The sequence below is a fragment of the Musca vetustissima genome, unplaced genomic scaffold (genome assembly GCF_032173495.1).
Source record: "Musca vetustissima isolate MV318-11 ecotype Yass unplaced genomic scaffold, APGP_CSIRO_Mvet_v1 utg2113, whole genome shotgun sequence".
In the NCBI taxonomy this organism is placed as follows: Eukaryota; Metazoa; Arthropoda; class Insecta; order Diptera; family Muscidae; genus Musca; species Musca vetustissima.
Genome location: NW_026882469.1, coordinates 385,457 through 407,723, shown reverse-complemented (window position 1 = coordinate 407,723; position 22,267 = coordinate 385,457). Strand labels below are relative to the sequence as shown.

General features: G+C 35.0%; 3 protein-coding genes across 3 annotated transcripts; 2 read left to right on the top strand and 1 right to left on the bottom strand.

The window, feature by feature from the left end:
* The first annotated feature begins 208 nt into the window (after positions 1–208).
* On the top strand, positions 209–3,678 carry LOC133328930 (pre-rRNA-processing protein TSR1 homolog). The gene is made up of 7 exons (XM_061537438.1): positions 209–458; positions 523–602; positions 667–1,186; positions 1,255–2,092; positions 2,602–2,725; positions 2,795–3,061; positions 3,184–3,678. The coding sequence occupies exons 1-7, from the start codon at positions 353–355 to the stop codon at positions 3,676–3,678; spliced, it is 2,430 nt and encodes an 809-aa protein (XP_061393422.1). The 5' UTR covers positions 209–352.
* A 2,021-nt stretch (positions 3,679–5,699) lies between these two features.
* LOC133328922 (probable serine hydrolase) lies at positions 5,700–6,796 on the bottom strand. Its single transcript, XM_061537431.1, has 2 exons — positions 6,665–6,796; positions 5,700–6,590 (listed from the first exon to the last, which is right to left on the bottom strand). Exons 1-2 carry the CDS (start codon positions 6,794–6,796, stop codon positions 5,700–5,702), a joined length of 1,023 nt encoding a protein of 340 aa, XP_061393415.1.
* A 10,248-nt stretch (positions 6,797–17,044) lies between these two features.
* On the top strand, positions 17,045–18,429 carry LOC133328920 (calcium/calmodulin-dependent protein kinase type 1). Its single transcript, XM_061537430.1, has one exon. It carries the CDS (start codon positions 17,065–17,067, stop codon positions 18,427–18,429), a length of 1,365 nt encoding a protein of 454 aa, XP_061393414.1. The 5' UTR covers positions 17,045–17,064.
* Positions 18,430–22,267: the final 3,838 nt, after the last annotated feature.

Here is a 22,267-nt window from a genome sequence, read left to right as displayed (position 1 = left end):
ATAGTTATTAATTATTGAAATAATTGTTAATTTATTTAAAAGGAAGGTAAATTGATTTTTTAATAATTATAAATAATAACCTGTTATTTATTTTTTTCTCCCCACACACTGAACACTGAACATACCCAATTACCATGAAAATAACAATTATGTGAAACACCCTGTCACTGAAATGTTTTTATTATTTTGACAGACAACAACAACGAGGCAACATGTCAAATGCTTGTTCTTTTTAATTGTTGTGTGAAAACGAAAACACATGTGCTTCCATAATTCTAAAACGAAATTTCTAATCAAATTCAATAAAATAGTGTAAAACTTTAAGGAATTAAATTGAAAATACGAAGGAATCATGGCGGATCATGTTTTTCATCGGCCTGGGCCGTTAAAACAAGCCAATAAGGCACATAAAACCGGTAGACATCGGTCCAAGGGTGCCATTGATAATGCCCTGAAAGGTAGGTGGTCTTTTGGAAGGGAAATAAATTCAATTTTTTTAATTAAAAGTTTAAATATTTCCAGGCAAGGTATCCAATACGGCCATTTCACACAAGCATAAACAAATTCAGCGCAAGGAACAGAGGCGTAATCAAATTAGCCAAGTAAGATTTTGTGTGTTTCCAATACATATTCTGAACTTACATTTTGTTCTGCTTTTCTTTACAGATGCGTAAAAACAAACGTGAGGAGGCATTAGCTTTGAAACGTCAATTGGGTGGCCAAAACACCGCGCCCTTCCTGGTATGCATCTTGCCGATGCATCAACAAATCGATGCCCGTTCAGCATTGGCCATATTGGAAAGTTGCGATGAAGAGGCTATTGTGGAACGTACACCTTCGGGTGTTACTTACATGAATCTGCCACGTTTTAAACAACGTTTTGCCTTTATTATACCACCAGTGGGTCGTGGCAATGAATTAACTGTTCTCGATTACCTGAAAGTATGTGATACTACGTTAATGTTAACCTCCGCCGCTATGGGTGAAGATGATGTTTTTGATAAATGGGGACATCGTATTTTCAATATGATCTCAGCTCAAAGTATACCAACACCCATTGTAGCACTCATGGATTTGGAATCGATAAATCCGAAACGTCGCAGTGGCGCAAAGGCCGCGGTGCAGAAATTCATTTCGAAATTGCTGCCCAAAGAAAAAATTATGCAGTTGGACACCAATATGGAAGGTAATTACAATAACAAAAATTAAGATGGGAAAGTGCTGTTATATGACAGATATTTTTCTCTTTTCCAGGTCTTAATGTAATGCGTCGCATTGGTGGCCAGAAGAAGAACATTATCTACAATCGCAATAATCGTCCCCATCTCTTTGGTGATCACGTTGAATTTATACCCAATCCAAATCCTGCCGAAGATGAAGGTACACTCAAAGTTACCGGTTTCTTACGCGGCACGCCGCTTGATGTCAACGGCCTAGTACACATTACTGGCTTGGGTGATTTTCAAATGTCTGAAATACATGCACCACAAGATCCCTATAGATTAGATAAATATCGTAGTAATCAAGATTTATCAGATGTACGTTTGGTAGCCAAGGCAGATCCCAATAAACAAACATCTTTGCAATCGGAAAATATACCCGATCCAATGGATGCTGAACAAACCTGGCCGACAGAAAAAGAAATAGCCGAATCACAAAAGGAAACGAAAAAGATGAAATTAATTAAACGTGTACCCAAAGGTTATAGTGCCTATCAGGCAGCTTGGATTCCAGATGTTGAAGAAGTTGAGGCCGACGAAGATGATGAGGAGGATGATGATATGGATGGTGATGAGGATGATGAAGACAACGATGAAGATGAATTTATGTCTTGTGAAAATAAATCATTTGATGGTGAATGTGAGCAGCCGGAATCAGATACCGAAGAATATGTTGATACTGCCTCCGTATCGGATGCTGCCATAAATGATGAGAAATACGATCAACAAATGGATTTCCAAGAAGAACGTGAAACAATGAAAAAAATTAAAGAGGCTCGCATTGATGAAATGTGGCCCGATGAAATTGATACACCATTGGATATACCAGCACGTACAAGATTCCAAAAATTCCGTGGATTGGAATCGTTTAGGTGAGTTTGAAGAAGAAGATGAAAATTAGGGAGATATCAAAGACAGTTGCATACAAGATCTCCAAAATATTCTTCAAAAATCCACGCCTATTGATCTGATATTTCTTCAGAAATTATTCTTTAAAAATCCACGACTATTGATCTGATATTTCTTCAGAAAATATTATTTAAAAATCCACGCCAATTGATCTGATATTTCTTCAGAAAATATTCTTTAAAAATCCACTCCAATTGATCTGATATTTCTTCAGAAAACGTTCTTTAAAAATCCACGCCTATTGGATTTTCCTACTGAAGAGTCTGTAACTTAGTATTTTCATTTCTCAGAGGATAACAGATATATTGACAATGTCCAATATGGCTCATATATTTAAAAATAACCCCCATATAAGGAACCAAACCGATTTTATTTATTTTAAAATGTACACACCTCATGGAGAGTGGTTTAGGCCCGGCCGAACCAAACTTTATGTTTAATTGTTTTTTTTATTTTTATCCTTCCTTTTTAGAACCTCGCCATGGGATCCCAAAGAAAATCTACCCTACGACTATGCTCGCATCTATCAATTCCAAAACTTTGAACGTACCAAGAGGCGTATCATAAACGAAGCCAAGGAAATTGATGGTGCTGTGGTAAGTTTTACCATAAAACAATAACTGGAATTATATATTAATCAATTCTTCCTTTTGCGCTTTTTCCAGCCTGGTTGGTATATTACCATTTTTGTTGCCAATGTGCCAGAAAGCAAATGGAAAGCTTTTAAATCGGCTCAATTGACCGATAATGTCATTGTTTATGGTCTATTGCCTCACGAGCATCAAATGTCGGTGGTGAATGCGGTACTCAAAAGAATACCCGATTCCGAAGTACCCATCAAATCTAAGGAAAGACTTATTATACAATGTGGTTATCGTCGATTTGTCGTCAATCCCATATTCAGTCAGCACACCAATGGTGATAAACATAAGGTAAGAGATTCCAAGTCAAATCGCAGTCATTTTAAGAGAATAAAATCACAAATGACTTCAAAAAATAGACCGTAGAAATAAGACAATTTCTTAATAACTATATTTGTTACTTTCTCTTACAGTTCGAACGTTATTTCCGACCCCATACAACAGTGTGTGCCACCTTCTATGCTCCCATTCAATTCCCACCAGCCCCCATATTGGCCTTCAAAACCAATCCCGATTCAACATTAGCCTTGGTTGCTCGCGGCTGCCTGCTATCCTGTAATCCAGATCGTATTATATTGAAACGTGTTGTGCTCAGTGGCCATCCGATGCGCATTAATCGTAAATCGGCCACAATACGTTATATGTTCTTCAACAAGGAAGATGTGGAATATTTCAAACCCGTCAAACTACGTACCAAATGTGGTCGTCTCGGTCATATTAAGGAATCTTTGGGTACACATGGTCACATGAAATGCTATTTCGATGGCCAGTTACGTTCTTACGATACGGTGTTTATGTATTTGTTTAAACGTGTCTATCCCAAGTGGACATATGATGAGTGTCTGATAACATGTGAGGATAATGACGAAGAGAAGAAAACGGAGCAACCAGAAGCTATGCAAGAATAGAGAGAGAGGGATAAGAATTATGGAATTGTTTTCTTCGTTGCAACACCGCCGTTAACATTTGAGCATACATTGGTATTTAAAATGTATGAAGATTTTTAAATGAAATGAAAAAAAACATTAGAATATTTTTTAATTAAAAAAATTTTTATTAAAAATAAAAAAACACAAACAGAATCAAATACTTAAGTTATATTGTTAAAAGGACAAATGTTATGACAACGTTTGCACTATAAGGGCTGTTTATTTTATGAGGTAGTGGTTCAATTGATAATTTTTATAACTATTGTACTGAAAAAAAAACTATTGATATGAAAAAAATTGAACTACTTTGTAAATTCAGATGATCAATCGCAATAAGAAAACAGAAGGTTACTTCGGAGATGAGTTATTTGTAATATTATTCAACCCTATTGATATAGACTTGTCGAGGCCGTACTTCGTATACTCTCCACCATGAGGAGTACATTAAAAATACCTGTAATTGTTAGAGACCGTAGATATATGATGGATCAGGCCATGATCAACTTTTGGTAGAAGGATTTAACACTCAATTAGAACCTATTCGGTTAAAAAATTCCCTCACAATCCCCAAAATAACGAAATTTAAGAAGGGCGAATATTGGGGGGTTTTCTCAACAAGTGGACCATATCGATCATTCAATATAGCCAATTCGGTGGAAAACCCTGCCCAAACAACCAAAATAACGAATTTTGAGAGGGACCATGATATGGGCTACCCTAAAAATTGACAAATGTTGTTGTTGTTGTAGCAGTTTATATGAATTGTATATTTCCTGTTAAGTTTCCTCCAGTTCTGTCTCCAGATTTAGAAATGCAGCTACCTCCACTGGCTGTAACCACAGATCTTCCGGAGTGAGGTGAGTAGGTTGGGCTGGGCAATTGAATATGTGCAATGTGGTATGAGGGCCTGTACCACATGCTGGGCAGATATCCTGCACCTGGTCATCAATCCGTGCCCAATACGAATTGAGCCGACTGCACCATCCAGAAGGTAACTGGGCCAAAACTACTCTGGTTTGTCTGGGCAGCTGACGTTCTTCAGATGCTATGGGTCGGGGGTGAGCTCCGAGGACGGCATTCACTTTGTAACCGTTCAGCGCTGCGGCTACTCCATCTGTATGAATGCCATTCAGACCTGCTCGATAGGCAACTTGATCTAGAGGCTCCCTTTTGTATCGTTGGACCTCTCTCTCTCTCTAGATCATGCAGATCCTTCCTGACACGCCTGGGTGGGGGAGTCCTGATACACCCGAGCAGGTACTGCAACGAAAGCATATTGCTATGCTGACGTACGGGAAGGATCTTCGTCTCATCATGAAGATGGTCCACTGGTGTCAGTGACAGCACTGTCTTCAGGGCGGCATTCTGACAGGTCTGAATATTTCTCCATTGCGTGTCACTGGAATTCGCAGATAACACTGGAACCGCATAGCTAGCCACAGACCGACCTATCGCTTTGTAACAAGGTTTTCTTATCTGTGCCCCAAGTGCTGCCGGCAATCGACTTGAGGACCTTGTTCCTATGTTTGTTTGTTTGTATTGACAAATGTTGATATTTTTTTTGGTAAATCTAACATCAGATATCTCGTCAAACATTGCTAGCTGGTTAGACACTACGCACTGAAAATATTTTGTTGTATTATTTATTAATTAAAATATAATTTTTTTATATAAAAGTTTGGGCTATCTATTAAAATTATTTATACGACAGCCTCTCTGGAGAGAATATAATGAATATTATATTAATAATAACACATATCGAATAATAACTTAGGCCTCTAATGATTGAAAATTGTTAGTTAAAAAAATAAAATTAAACAGCAAACGTGATGTTTTTTGAACTAAATGTAATTGGCATTACTTCCAAGAGAACTGTTAAGTCTTAAATTTATTTACAAATTGCTTTAAAAATAACCTACATTTTTGCGTTCAGTACAAGTATAACAACATTCGTACGTCATAAATTTACACACACACAAACTCATTGACATAAATCTATCTTAACTTCTATATTTTTCCAAAAATGAAATAATTAAAGGCGCCACCTTTTCCGGTTCATTTAAATGCACATGATGACTGCCTTCAACTTCGTGATAGACAAAATTAGGTTTTTGTTGCAATATGGCCAACACTTCGTCATAATATTCCTTACGTTCGTAATAAGGAGCCTGTAGGGCTTTAATAAACAAATGTGGGCAGGTTATACGTCGTGCCATTTCCACAGGCACCTGCTGTGAAAATGCATAGAACAGAGAATTCTTCAGACGGCCATCACGTGAAAAATAATATTTATGAGGTTCATGTTCGGAGGGTTTAATGTTACGTTTCAGCAGGAATTTACATGTATCCATATCGACAGATTTATTTGTGCCCACATGCAAACGTTCAACCAATTGATCCCATTCATAGGCTGGAGGTTCACTTTTATTACGTATTCTCCGCTCCACCTTTGATATGCTTTCGATACGTTCACCTAATATGTCAACAATGCTTTTGGCAGACCGTGTTAGAGGTTTTAGGACATCCAATCCAATATACAAATCGACTTTCTGCGGGAATAGGGCACAGTAGACAAAACTATTTATTGAACTCATCGAATGACCCATTAGGGAAATTTTATCCCATTTATATTCGTCCATAATGCGATTAATAAGGGTAACATAATCAATGGAGTGATAATTGATGCCATCCGGTAACCATGATGATAAACCATGGCCGGGCATATCAAGGGCCAGGATAGGGATGTCACGTGGCAGTAAAGGAGCCAACGTGTCAAAGGTTCCTGCATTATCTTGCCAACCATGTAAAGCCACCAGGGGTCTTTCGTGTTTTGGTCCATACCATTTGCCAGCTATGTGACCCCACGGCACAGGGATTTGTATTTCTTCAAACTGAAAACAAGTTACAAAAAAGTTATTGATTAGAAAAAGGATTTTGGGTTTTATGGCTGCTAAACTCTACTTACATCTCTTGTGGCAAATTTTCTTTGTTTTGGCTCATTAGTTGTCGAACTATATGAAGAGTTGTTTCGTCTGAATGGTAGATTCAGTGAGGGACGGAATAATAACAATAGTTGCCTAGTTTTGCCTACGGTCATCTTGATGTGTTACTGAAATAAAAATTGTATACATTTATATCGTATTAAAAACAAAAAAAAAAAAAAAAACAAAAAAAAACAAAAAAAAAAACAAAAAAAACGCCTGGTAAATTCTCTTAATACAGAATAAACTAAATGAGTCCTAATATGGGGCGGTACATTCGATTTTGGATCTGTATTTGTTAGTGGTCCTACACCTACATATATTGACAATACAAATTTCTAGGTTTTGAGATCCCCAATTTCGAAATGACCTGAATCTCCTTCTAGTGCAGCCTTTTTATCAACGAGGTTTCAAATTCAATGTTGACCAAATCGATTATTCAATTTGTTTCAACTTAACAAAATTGTCAATTTTTAATATACAGAGCCTTTTTGGTGGGGATCTTAATCTAGGATTTATAAATATTGAAAATGTTGTTTGTAGGGGTGTGGTGCCAGAAGGAGTGGACCAATGCATCACATCTTCGGACTTCATTTACGCTTGGTAAATATATTTTTACAAATTTTGGTTGAAATCGGATAGCCCGTTCGCATGATATTATAATATTTATTTTTGGAACAATTTTGACCATTTGGTGGGGGGAGGTACCAGAAGGAGTAAACCATTGCATCCCACCTTCGGACTTAATCTATGCTTTGTAAACATAATAGGTTATGCAAAGTTTGTTTCATATTGGACATTTCGTTCGCCTAATATTAGATTTAAAAATATTTAAAATTTTGACCATTTGTGGGGAGGTACCAGAAGAAGTGGACCAATGGATCCGATCTTCGGACTTCATCTACGCTTGGTAAAGATAATAGTTTGTACAAAGTTTGGTTCAAATCGGATGGTTCAAATCGGATGGTCCAAATCGGATAATCCAAAACATTTATTTTTTTTTTTGTACAATTTTTACCATTTTGTGAAAGAGGTACCAGAAGAAGTGGACCGATATTCCCCATCTTCGATTTTGTTCTATGTTTGAAGAAATATTCAAATGTAAGTTTGGATGAAATCGATTATTCCCTTCGATTAGCCATAAGGCTGAAGGTATAAAAATATATAGTTCATACCAAAAGTTTAACTGCATTTTTTCGGATCTCACCTAGGGATAAGTAAATCGACTTTCGACCAATCGATTAATCGACTTTTTGTATTGAAAAGTCTAAAAGTCGAAGTCGATTTTTGATCTATGAGAAAATCGTAAAGTCGATCTTGAAAAATCGATTTTCTTCATAAATACTTGGTTTTTTTATCACAAAGCTCAAATTGCCAAAAATTTCACTTTCCGGAACTTTACTTTATCTGTTCACAATAATTCATACAAAAAATCAAATTTGCAGAAGACAGTAAAAGTCGAAAATCGATTTTGAACAGTTTTGAGAAAATCGAAAAGTAGACTTTTTCGTGAAAGGTCAAAATCGAAAAGTCTAAAAATCGACTTTTTAGTCAAAGGTAAAAATCGAAAAGTTTACTTTTGCGCTCGACTACGTATCCCTGATTTTGCCACTGATCCTCATCAGTTTCCTTAGTTTTTTTTTTTTTTGGGTTTTTTGTAAAGAAGCAATAAGTAGCTTCTGGGGAGAATACCCCAACAAAAAACTAAGGGAACTGATGAGGATCAGTGGCGAGATCCGAAACTATAGTCTTCCCTGCCTTACCCCTCGGCGGACACATATTCCCCACTAATAGTTTTTTTTTTATAAAAACAATAAACTGGGATTCAGCCTCACTATTTTGCAAAAACAAAATACAAATGGTATTCCCAAATAACCCGACAACACTACTGAAATTATATATATTTCAACAGTAAGAAATACGATGATGATAAAATGTTATGGGTCATCAAATGGCTCTTAACATAGTAGCAGGGTTAATATTTTTCAACAATCATATAGGTTTCCTAAATATCCCCTGATATGTACAAAACTGTTGCATCCCCGACTGAAAAGCTGACATAATCAAGATGAGCCCCTTAAATCAACTTGCTCCTGTTCGAAATGTTAGCTGGAACAAGAATTTTTCGGACCGAAACAGATTAACATACCTATCTATGACAATTGTTTATCTTAATCGGTTCGCTGAACAAAGTTCGCAATATCGTTTTTACCCAACAATCTAAAATTTCCTGATTGGTGGTGCGTTATCTTCCAATATACTTCCTGGAATCAAAATATTTTATATTTATCTTCTCCGGGGCAATGTACAATCAAAGATATGTACAAAATTCCATGTTCAAAATGTTTTTTTTTTTTTGATTTAGTATTTCTCAAAAAATGCCTTTGGCCATTAAATAATATTTTCATTATGTATTGCATCATGTTAAAATTGTTTATATTTCGGCACAAGCAAATCATGCCATGGACTCTCTCCCATGGACTCTTATCATCTATCAGCATTTCTACTTAGAAAAGAGATAAGCTAAAAATGTGACTAGACTATTTTTTTTGCATAGATAAAGAATTCACAATCATTTGCCTGTGGTCTGGGATTTTGATAAATCTATGAGTGATAAAGATGATGATAAATTAATAACAATTAATCATATAGGAGGTTACTTACATTATGTCGTTAAAGGTATTTCCGATTGTAAGTTATATGCACAAACCTCCACTTTTTGCCAGCACTTTCTCTCTCTCTCCCGTTCAATAAAACACAATCTCTCTTAATACTGACGACAATGATGATGAATTTCAACTAAGAAAATATTAAAAAAATAAATAATTTGTTTACACTAATTACACAATATTTAGGCAAAATGTATTTTATACGTCATCATAATTATTTCACGACGCACAATGCTACTGTCTTCTGACGTTTTATCTTCCTATTTTATTTTATTTTATTTTTTTTTTTTTTTTTTGATAGAAATAAACCTTGACAGTGATTTTTATTTTACGTTACACTGTGTACATTCACTGAAGGCCACTGTTATGATTTTTATCAATGGACTTTGCTCATCTGTCTCCCAAACATGCACGCACACACACACACACTCTGTCTTAGATAAATGTGATATTTTTTTTTAATTTTTGTTAAAATGTATTAATTTGTCACCTTTTCTTTAATAGAAAATAACAATAAAATAATGAATAGAAGGGGAAACAACGACAACGTCTAATGTGACTAGGAAATAAATGTCAACTGCATGAAATTGGTAGTAAATGGAACAAATCAGCTGTTTTAACAGACACATGTTAGTATGCAGAGTTACCACTCTGTGAGAGTGAAAGAAGTCATGTTAGGTTTATACGAAATTGTTCATATGCGAGATATGAAAAAAACGTATAGGCGCGTATAGACTGTGCCTTCTGAATCGATTCGATTTGTAAATCGAGATATCAAATCATAGCTGTTAGACCAGTATTAAAATGAAATGATGTGGATTTGTCAGCTACATGGCATAATTACAGAAAGTAGTCTCATTTGGGAAATGAATAATGGCAACTTTTTTAATTTTCAAATTGTTTGAAAAATAAATAATAATAATAAATAATAAAATAAATCACTACAAAAGTAGAACACATGCATTTATGTATATGAATGTTACCGAATTTTACGAATTTTCAAAGTTGAAAAAAAATTCAAATATGACAGAACGAATTTTTGTTTTTTTTTCATTTGATTAAAAAAAGAAACCAAACATAAAGTAAAAGGTCGTTTACATTAAACCGGATTTGGTTAACCCAGTGGGTTTAAATTTTCAATTCCTTTGAATATATGCCAAATAAATCCTCATAAAGTAGGTTAACCCGGTAGAAAGTTCTAATGTAAATGCCGTATAACAGTACGTTTACATTTAACCGGATTTCGTTCACCCAGTGGGTTTCAATTGTCAATTCCTTTGAATATATGTCAAATAAATCCTCATAAAGTAGGTTAACCCGGTAAAAAGTTCTAATGTATATGCCGTTTAAATATGTATTTTCAATAAGAATATGAAATAATTAGACAAAATTTATAATTTTTCAAGTTTATTTCTCGACTTTGTTTAGATCGCTAAGAGATATGGACTCGACGTATTTGGGTAATACGGCCGTACAAAACATTTCGACATAGTGGGGAAGTTGAATATTTTTGTACGCCTCGTTGGATTTTAGGTAACGTTGTAAAATGTTATGCATGTCGAATGGCATGTTAAAAAAAAATTAAAAATGTATACTTTCTGTAAATAAATATTTCAATTTTTATTAATATTGCTCTTAAGATATAGATGTTACAAAATAGATTATAGAGCATTCAAGATAATAAACATTTTGTTGGTGGCGTGATTTGTTACCATATACGATAACAAAATACCAAATTTCAGCGAATTCGGTTGAAGAACGCGCTCAAAAATCGCAAAATGCCGAAAATTGGGATGTACCGTTATATGGGAGCTATGCTTAAACGTGGACCGATATATCCCATCTTCCAACCTGCCTGCAGACAAAAGACAAACCTATGCAAAATTTCAGCATCCTACCTCAATTCCTTCAGAATATTGCGTGATTACAACAGTCGGACGGGCGGAAATGCCTTGATCATCTTAGAATTTTACCCTGATCACGACTATACACTGGCTGTATAAAACTGTGGTGAAGCCCATCTTGTCCTATGGCTCTCTTGTTTGGTGGAACTGTCTGAGCCTCAAGTCGACATCCAGTAAATTAGACAAGGTACAAAGAGCCGCCGCGATTTTAGTTACAGGAGCCGGAATGAGTACGCCATAAACAGCTTTAAACGCAATGCTGTATTTCAAGCCTCTGGGCCTCAGCATTAAGTGTCAGACTGCGCGTAGCGCCCTAAGGCTGCATGAACAAATACTCTGGCGGAACTGTACCTTTGGGCATAGTAGTGTTCTGAATGAACCAGGTATAGCATTGGACCAACGCGTTAAACTAAGCGACTTTATATCACCAATCCTTAGATTTGACGTTGATGTAGATGTCGTTATTCCTAGTAGAGACGACTGGAAATGAAGTAACCCTCCTCTGGAAGAAGGTACTGGGGCAGGCGTCTAGAGTGAATGGTTAGGCCTTGAGTTAACCTACAAGCTGGATAGCAAATGTAGTGTTTTCCAAGCTGAAATCTTCGCGATCTGGAAGGCAGCGGAATTGATAAAAAGTCTGGATGCTGAGGTTCGTTGAACCGGTGACTATCTTTGTGGATAGTCAAGCGGCTCTTAAAGCCATCAAATCTTGTCATATCAAATCCGAAGCCGTACTCAAGTGTAGATCAGCTCTGGAAGAACTTAACCATAGCTATCGGTTGTGTTGGGTACCAGGACATTGTGACATCTTGGGTAATGAAAGAGCAGAAGAACTAGCTAGACGAGTATCTCAATCCACCGATCTAGAAACTGATGACTCAATCAAACCTCCCATATGTCTTTTCTATAGGAATTTTGAGGAATTCTTTGACGAAATAGCCTGTGAACTTTGGCACAACGAACCTAGGTGCAACGTGTCAAGATCCATTTGGCCGACCATTTGGCTGTCTACCAAAAGAACGCACTCACTATTGAACCTGAGCAAAGCTGAAATTAGAGTGATGACGGGAATCATCACTGGTCACTGCAACATCAGGGCTTTTACTAGTAAATGGGATCTTGATGCAATTGATTACTGTAGACTCTGTGTTGACGAGGAGGAGACGGAGACAATTGAGCATCTCCTGTGTCATTGCCCAGCCCTGGCTTACAAGCTTCTTCTCAACAACTGAACCTGCTCTAATCTACAGCATAATTTGAAACATGAAGTCGTTAGGAGCATACAACCTTGGCACGTAACACTTTTTCTGTCTGACTCATAGGGCCATCGACCTTCATTCTTCACTCCTTTAATTTACTAATCTTCTCTCCCCTACAGATCTGTCTTTGGTCTCTTCTCTTCACTGTATCTCTTCTTGTGGATGATCACAACGGGGACCTAACCGGTCTCAGAGTGTTGCAGTCACACATGTGACTGCACATCCCCAAACCTAACCTAATCAAGTCATCAGCTGCGCTAAATGGACTACCAATTTATTGTGCCATGGTCTCGACCATCTGTCAAATTTTTCCTTATAATATTTCACATGGATGGCAACATTACAAATCGAATTCAAGTTGAAATTACGCACTTTGACAGTTAATCAAGACATCAGCTGCTCTAAATGGGCTACCTATTCATTGTGTCATGCTCGAGACCTTGTGCTAATTTTGACCTTATTTCCTTGAACCACATACAAAATGGTGATGATCAACTTTTTTTCTAGTCATTCATGAAGGGATTTTCATTGCCGAATAATTGATTCCGTCAGCTAAATTAGGAATATATGTATTTTCAAACGTGGAACAAGAATCTATACAAAAAAAAGTTGGAACGGCAATTTATACAAAAATTCGTGTTAATCACTTCGAATTCTCAAAGAAGGCGAACTCATAGAGCGTATTTAAAAAGTTTATTCTTTGTTCTAAGTCACGAAACACTGTTCTAATATAACTGGAACTTTTTCTAAATATTTGGTTATAACATTATCTCACCCTGGAAAACCTATATATTATCTATTTGACAAACGTAGCAAATAATTGATAATTCATTCTTGTCTTTGCATAAGATATTGACCCATTTATTATTATGTTGTTGTTAGTGTTAAAATGAGACAAAATAAAAAGAAAGAAATATAATTTGGACAATAAACCGTCACGAACTTGCTGCTAATACACCACAATAAATTGTGACTATAGATATGGGCTTTTCTGTCAATCTTCTGTTAGCAAAAGTTGATAGTATTATTTGAACGAAGTCCCTGAACTTAGTCTATTTACTTCGGCTGTCGTAAAACAAACTCAATGCAACTTTGATCCTTAAAATTGTCAATCTCTTTTGTAAGAACATGTAATTTCATTTTTGCATTGATAAGTGAGGTGTTGTAATCGAATAAGATGAAATACTTACATAAAGTCAGTTTATTTTATAAAAAAAAATATCAACTGAATTTAATCAGAGAAAATCGTTAAAACGAAATTCAATTTTAAAAAATATATTGTTCGATTGGAGCGCATTTTCTGAAATTCTATCTGGCGCCCAATACGCATCTTTTGTTCCATTTAAGGGAACCTCCCCCCCTTCTTGAATACCAATGCTTGTTGAGATTTGTAACTTTGCACATATATATTTGATGATTTAAAAAGGAAGAAAAATAATTTACAAAAAATTTTTGTTGTTGTTTTTTGTGATCAAAGAAAAGTCCTTATTTTTGATGGCGGGCATGATAACTCCTCACAACATCGGAATCCTAAAATTCCAACGGTGTTAGAAAGAGCACATGTCTGGCTCTCGTATGAACTAGGATTATTGACTTCGCTCTAAAATTAACAAAAGGCGGACCTTTGAAAAAATATTTTTGGAAAATTGCCGATTTTTGACCAAATACCAAGTTAAAAAAATAAGGAAGATCTTCACCGATTGGCTTTATCCTTGTTCATACGACAGCTATACACTCACAGAGAAACGTGTAAAAATTTGGAATCGATTGGGTTATTAGTTTTTGAGTTATCGTGCCCGCACTTCGCAAAAGAGAAAACGCATTTAAAGTTTGAGAAGCCATTCAGCCGTCACTTGATGCTGACACAATAAATCGCCTATATCTTCAAGAGTTCTTGAGATTTTCACTTGAAATTTTGTAGGGACATTCTTGAATTAGTGTAGAATTTCAAAAGAATTTTTGACCCCGAGAATGGGGGGGGGGGATCCTCTTAAGTGTCGAACGTCTACTTTAAGAAACTTAGTAGGTTTGGATTGATTTTATTAAATTATAGCTGGAGAAAGCATAGCTGTGAAGTGCAATTTGAGCCACTATACTGCACTATGGTTACAACTGGCATGATATAGTCTTATACTTCATAGGCAATAAATACTAAATCGACTTCGCCGTATAGCCACATATTTGCGTCGCTTAATTAGACTAAATTATCAAGAGAAAAATAAGTTCGGACCAATCTGGTAATTACCCAAAATTAGGCAGAGACATTGGAAATACTAAAACGTTACGTTTCCTTCCCTGTATGCCTTCAGCGGATGTGATTGCATCTCATGTGATGAGTTGTCCTGTAAGATGACCTATCGCTGTGTTAACTTCCCTCTTGCCAAGCAATAAAATTCAGCGAATTCCGTGAGTCTACTTCTAGATTCATTGCCGATGATCCCTGCGTAACCCGGTAGTCTACAGTTTGAACTAAATCACTATAGACATTCCGTTATGGCTCGAACCTTTGCCGGAAGTTTCGTTTCTTGTGGTATGGTAGTGAAATATCAGTCTTCTATGACTAGTTGCGTTTTTCATGCTAGCCGAGACTTTAAATTAAAAGATGCAGATTCAAAATAATTCCGAATGCTTAAAACACTATACTATTTAGCAAATCGTATAATTTTTTTATATCCAATATTTATTTGATTCTATTCGAAAATAAAATATTCTTGACAATAAAAACACAATAAAATTTATTAAATTGATTTATTTTAGCGCTGACATTTATAATAATGAAATTCAGATTTTACGCTTCTTAATTGTATCAATTAAGTTCCAATCGCAACGATTCATTTAATTGGAATCTGTATGGAAAATATGGAGAATGTATTGAATGAGAGCTGCCATATTAAATAAGATGTGAAAACGAAAATAATGTTTCCATATGGAAGAATGTTTCATTGTAAACAACTTACAGAGTGCCTAACAAAAGAGATAGGGAGAGGAAGGGAGGGTGAGAGAGAGAATAACATAATTTACAAATGATTGTTAAACTCTTGCAAGTTGCAACCCCTTTGTGTTAAAGCAAAAAGTGATGGTTGCTCTCTACCATTGTGGGCTCTCACTTTACACAAACAAATTCCCCCTCTTCTCCCCTTCGCATACGACAAAGTATATTTGTTGCTGTCAAAAATGAAAATTTCATACAGATTGGCAACGCCATGCATTCATTTTGATTCAATTGGATTCTGTTTATTTTTGCTGAGAGTTTGTACGGGCGAGAGAGAGAGAGAGTGTGTGTGTGTGTGTCTGTTTCCTATTGGGGAGCATTCATTCTCATGTCATGAAGTTGTTTTTTTTTTTTTTGTTTTTGCCAACTGTGTCTGACTGTTACACTCACTGGAGAATAACATACATACATTCATTAACTCTACTCGGCGCTGCAAAGTACACGGTCAACGAGACAACGGAACGAATCAAACGAAAGAAAAAAAAACGGTACGCGGTACGGATGAGAGATATATAATTTTCCTGTGCGTGTGTGACGTACTACCAACCAAAAACTAATTGGAAAAAAGGAGGAAAATTTTCCTATTAGAAAAAAAACAAGAAACGGAAACGTTCGGTTTTAATAATTCGAAGCATAAAAATAAATAAGAAATTAGTAGAAGAAAAAAAGAATAGAAAATAAAATTGATTTTATTAACATCTTCATCTAACTGGTTTACTAAGTGCAAAGGAGAAAAAAAAAACACAGCAACACAACAACATGAAAATAAAGATATACAAAAAATAAGAAAAAAATTTGCAATATAAAAAATTGGCAAAATAACAGCAGCAACAAAAACAAAGCAATTAAAAAATCTATTGAATATTACAAAAAAATAATAAATCTAAAGAATGTTGTAAAAATTATATTAACGGCTATGAATGTAAATTAAAATCGATACAAAGACGAACGAACGTAGGACGACAACGACGTCGACGAAAAATTAAAAAGCAAAACCATTCAAACCAGAAAAAATGTAAAAAAGTGTTAAAAAATATAAGAATAAAAAAAACAACAACACCATACACAAAACGGAAAATTCTCCAGCAACACAAACATACACACACACACGCAAACACACAGCATTTGCTGCTGTCGACAACGTCATAGGCAGGCATTTGACGGGCTTTTTCTACTGAGGTAAGCTGGCGTAGCAGCAACAGCAGCCAGGCCTCTGGAATTTATAATAAGCTCCAAGGGATTTTTCCTACAAACTCTTGCTCTGCTACATACATAATAATATTGCTGCCACGGCTGAGGGCAAGGCGTGAGACAATATCGTAATAATTGGAAAAGCCAACGAGCTTCAAGGAGAGCAGCAGCAACAGCAGGAGGAGGGGTAAACAAGTGTGAACTTCGAACAGTTTTTGGCTGGCTGAGGCAGACATTAATAAGAATCGGAGGTGGAAGCGGAAGGAAATAAGGGCAGTAGTTAAATAAAGCAACACAACACAACTCGACACTCACACACTCCAGACACCCTCTCTCACCCACCCACACACACACAAACGTACCCTCAAAATGCCGCTGTTTGGTAAAAAGGATTCGGCCAAAAAAACCAAATCCAAAGAATTCATCAAAGAACTCAACAAAACCATACCCATTGAGGATAAATACAATCTACATGGCCTATTGGGCACTGGCGCCTTTTCCGAGGTACGCCTGGCCGAAAGCAAAGAAAATCCCGGCCAACATTTCGCCGTGAAAATTATCGACAAAAAAGCACTCAAAGGCAAAGAAGAATCACTGGAGAATGAGATACGAGTCTTGCGACGATTCAGTGCCAATCATCACAACAATGATACGGCAGCAGATACTCGAAGCGGTGAACGTCTCACACATCCGAATATTGTCCAGCTCTATGAAACATACGAGGATAAATCAAAAATCTATTTGGTCATGGAATTGGTAACAGGTGGTGAACTATTCGATCGTATTGTGGAAAAGGGTTCGTATACTGAAAAGGATGCCTCCGATTTGATAAGACAAATTTTGGAGGCCGTTGACTATATGCATGAACAGGGTGTTGTGCATCGAGATTTGAAACCGGAAAATTTACTCTTCTACAGTCCGGATGACGATAGCAAAATTATGATCAGTGATTTTGGCCTGTCCAAAATGGAAGATTCCGGTATAATGGCCACAGCCTGTGGTACCCCAGGCTATGTGGCGCCCGAGGTTTTGGCCCAGAGGCCCTATGGCAAAGCTGTGGACATTTGGAGTATAGGTGTCATCTCCTATATCCTCCTTTGTGGTTATCCACCATTCTACGACGAAAACGATGCCAATCTCTTTGCCCAAATACTCAAGGGTGAATTTGAATTCGACTCACCCTATTGGGATGACATCAGTGATTCGGCCAAGGATTTCATACGCCATCTGATGTGTGTCTCTGTGGAGAAGCGATACACCTGCAAGCAGGCCTTGGCCCATCCCTGGATTTCGGGCAATGCCGCAGGCAATAAAAATATCCATGCCACGGTTTCAGAACAACTCAAAAAGAATTTCGCCAAATCGCGTTGGAAGCAGGCCTATTTGGCCGCCACTGTTATACGGCAAATGCAGCGAATGGCCCTCAGTTCGAATGAGAGCCGGTCGAATCTCCTGAAGGAGAGTAATAAAATGTCACAGGATAATTTGGGAGCCGCCGCCACCGCCGCCAGTGATGTGGAAATGTCCGCGTGTCACAATGCCAGTGGCAGTAGTTCGGCAAATTTGCTAAACAAACCGAATTCGTGTAATACCAATCGGACATCATCAACGCCATCGCCGTCATCATCATCAGCGCAAATGGATTTTCAACAAAGCCAAAGAATCTCATCGACGTCCTCAACAGCAGCAGCTGCAGCGTCCTGTCACAATGGCAGTAAACAATCAAACAAGTAAATTTTTGGCAGTTAAAAAAAACAACAACAACAACAGAACAAGTTATAACGGTTTAATAACAACAACACACCAACAACAACCAGCACATTTAATAAAAACAATTTAAGTAAGAATTAAATAAAAAAGGTGATGTCAACAAAAAATTATATATATGATTAAGATTATATACTATATTATATATATACAACAACAAAAAATTACTTAACTTACCTACAAGAACAACAATATATATACATACTTATATATATATATATTTATTATATAAAACTATTATTATTATTAAATTTTTAGGTAATGACAAAAAAAAAGAAATCAAATCGAATCAGTAACTGCACTTATATATATACTTATACTATACAAAAACAAACGTCTTTTGAAATAATCTAAAAAGAGAAGAAGAAGAAAACAAGAAAAGAATTAATGTTTTTTTTTAACTTTGAAAATAATATATAAAAAATAAATAAATCAAATATTTAAATTAGGCGCTTAAGTAAAAATAAATAGATAATATTGAAAATCAGGGTAAGGATATTACATGTTTCAATTTGAACAAATTTCAAACTGAATTTTAACGATTTTATTAACATATATTTTTTTATTTTATTAGCTAGAATAACATATTTCGTAGACGTTTCTTTTTTTAATTAGACTACTTTTTCTCTTAAGAAGGTTTCAGGGTTTGCACAGAATTTCATTTTTTTATTTCTCATTTCTATTCTCTATCCTCTTTCTCACGCTCCCCTTTCTAAAATTAGAATATATTGGTTTTCTATAAATATGATATCTTTTAGAGAACCTCCGCATATAGAAGGTAAACTACTATTCAATTATCGAAAGGGTTCTAAATTCTTTCCGCAGAATAATTATAAAGAGTCTTTTATCTGAAGGGTCTTCTACTAGGGCATTTCGGAAAGTTCTTAGCCTAGCACAAAAAGTGCGGTATAAACAGAAAAAAGTTAAGTGTTTTGGTAACTTCCATCTTGTTATTTGAACACATATATATTTGTTAAATTTTGTTGTTGTTGTTTTGTTGTTGTTTTTTCGATCTATTTTCGGCAAATCCTTCACAAAAAGTGAGGTATAAACAGAAAATAGTTAAGGGTTTTGGAAACTTCCATCTCTGTTATGAACACATGTTAAATTTTGTTTCGATCTGGCAACTCATTCATAAAGAAACAGGTTTTCAAAAAAGACGCATCCGTAATTTTTTACAATGAAAAAAAAATTATAAATGCGTGGTTTCATTGTAAAAAAATTGCGGATACGTCTTTTTTGAACACCTCTTTCTATATGAAGGAGTTGCCAGTTGGAAACAAAATTTATCATGTGTTCACCGCACTTTTTGTGCTAGGCTAAAACTTTCTGAACTGCCCTCATATGTAAAGTATTCTTTGAAATGTTCTTCTGCCTATATAAATCGTTTAACCCTTTGAGCCCCGAATTTTTTTTTCGCAATCTTAGAACAAATTTCTGTTCACAGATTTAATGCAACTATCCTAAAATGACATTTACATTAGAACTTTTTACCGCATTAACCTACTCTATGAGGATTTATTTGACATGTATACACTGGGATTGACAATTGAAACCCATTGGGTTAACGAAATCTGGTATAATGTAAACGTACTATAAATAGGTTATGCACAAAATTTGACATCGATATATCCTTGCATTCGGGAGATAGTACAGTACGGAAAAATTAAAATCAAGAAAACCAAATGCAAAATCGTCAGAAAAATCATTTCAATTAATATACGCTATATTTAATTTTACAAGCAAAAAATAATTCTGTTAGAAAAATCATTTTAAATTATTCTCTATATTTATTTTTACAAGAATCAAAAATAATTCTGAGGGTATATATAACTACTAGCTGCATATAAAATATAACCTCTAAAACATTTTGTTGTCTGTGGGCATAATTGGGCCACAAAGGGTTAAATGGTCTTTTATTTGAAGAAAACATCTTAAGGGTCTTCTGTACCATTTTCCCAATATTATTCAAAACATTTCAATTGCATTTCCAGAATTTCATTTGTAATTCGAAAACTATAAATTTGCAATTCATAACATTTCAGTTGTAATTCGAAAATGTAATTGGTAATTTACAACAGTTTATTTGTAATTTTAATCTTTTTTATATGAAATTCCAAAAAAAAAAATTAAAAAAATTAAAAAAATTTGAAATATGCAGAGTTTAAAATTCATAACATTTCACTTGTAATTCATAATATTTAAGTTGTAATTCATAACAATTCATTTCAAAGTTATATTATTTGGGTGTTACCAATATTATTTTTCGAATCTAAAATTAAATGTTTTGAATAACAAATGAAATGTTATGCAATTCAAATCAAATGTTATGATTTTCAAATGTAATCCTTTGAATTTCAAATGCAATTTTATGAATTTCAAATGCAATTCTTTTGAATTTCGAATAGAATTTTATGAAATTCAAATTTTTGAATTTCAAATGAAAGTATATAAATTTCAAATGGGATTCTATGAATTTCGAAAGGTATTCTATGAATTACAAATGAAATTCTCGAATTACAATTGATATGTTATGAATTGTAAGTGTAATTCTCCAATTACAAATTATATGTTTTGAATTAACAAAAAAGGTTACATTTGATATGCATTGAATAACATGTGAAAAAGGTGTATACCTTTTTTAAATATTATTCAAAAAATTTCAATTGTAATTCGAAAATGTAATTGGTAATTTACAACATTTCATTTGTAATTTTAAACTTTTAAAATGAAATTAAAAAAATCCATTTGAAATTTAGAGAATTTCATTTGTAATTCGTAGAGGTTACTTGTAATTCATAATAATAAATCCCAATATTTTTCGAATTTAAAATTAAATGTTATTAATAACAAATTAAATGTTATGCATTTTAAATCAAATTTTATGAAATTGAATTGGAATTTTTTGAATATCAAATGGAATCCTTTGAATTTTATATGAATTTCAAATGGAATTCTATGAATTTCGAAAGGTATTCTATGAATTACAAATGAAATTATCGAACTACATTTGATATGATTTGAATAACATTTGAAAAAGATGTAGATTGTTCATTTGAATCATTCTCTTTCAATCGTTAATTTTTTTTTTTTTCGTTTAAATGTTCCGAAAGTCCTGTGTTGATCATTTTCCTCCCGAAGCTTACACCATAAATTAGCAGAGAAATTTCCACCTACAAATGAGTATTTTTGAAATTTTATCGATTCTAATTAAATAATATAATGTTATCTAAAACCTTTCGGTCTGGGCAATCTCGTTCAGTACAGTGATCGAACGAACTAGGTCATTTTTTAAAATTGAACTAGGTCGTTCACCTTGTTCAGTTGCCTTATATCGTTCAAATGGCCACTCAGTTCAATTGGTATTGCATTTAAGCCGTCTCGGTCTGGGCAATTTCGTTCAGTACGGTTATCGAACGAACTAGGCCATTTTTTTAAAATTGAACTAGGTCGTTCAACTCGTTTAGTTGCCTAATATCGTTCAAATGGCCACTCAGTTCAATTGGTATTGCATTTAAGCTGCCAGTTCCATCAACCGCAAAGAATGCTGATCTTTCCCAATCATTCGAAGAATTTGACTATATTTTTTGCTGCAATCCGTTATATTCGGCTACACACTTGTTTGCACTACAGCTGTTGCTACGGACACCTGTGTCATTTCTTCATTTCTTCTATGGTTTCCAGGTCCTTTATACCGGCTGTCTTTAGTAGCCAATTAAAGCAAATGGGTATTATGCATTTAAATGTTGCTTCAAATTATTTACCGTTCTCCCGAACTATGCTTAAAAACTACTTCGATCGTTCC

Coding starts and splice junctions, on each gene's coding strand:
- LOC133328930 (XM_061537438.1), top strand. CDS start 353: ATGGCGGATCATGTTTTTCATCGGCCTGGGCCGTTAAAACAAGCCAAT. Junction 459..522: donor CATTGATAATGCCCTGAAAG/GTAGGTGGTCTT, acceptor AAATATTTCCAG/GCAAGGTATCCAATACGGCC. Junction 2,726..2,794: donor AGGAAATTGATGGTGCTGTG/GTAAGTTTTACC, acceptor CGCTTTTTCCAG/CCTGGTTGGTATATTACCAT.
- LOC133328920 (XM_061537430.1), top strand. CDS start 17,065: ATGCCGCTGTTTGGTAAAAAGGATTCGGCCAAAAAAACCAAATCCAAA.
- LOC133328922 (XM_061537431.1), bottom strand. CDS start 6,796: ATGACCGTAGGCAAAACTAGGCAACTATTGTTATTATTCCGTCCCTCA. Junction 6,591..6,664: donor GAAAATTTGCCACAAGAGAT/GTAAGTAGAGTT, acceptor ACTTGTTTTCAG/TTTGAAGAAATACAAATCCC.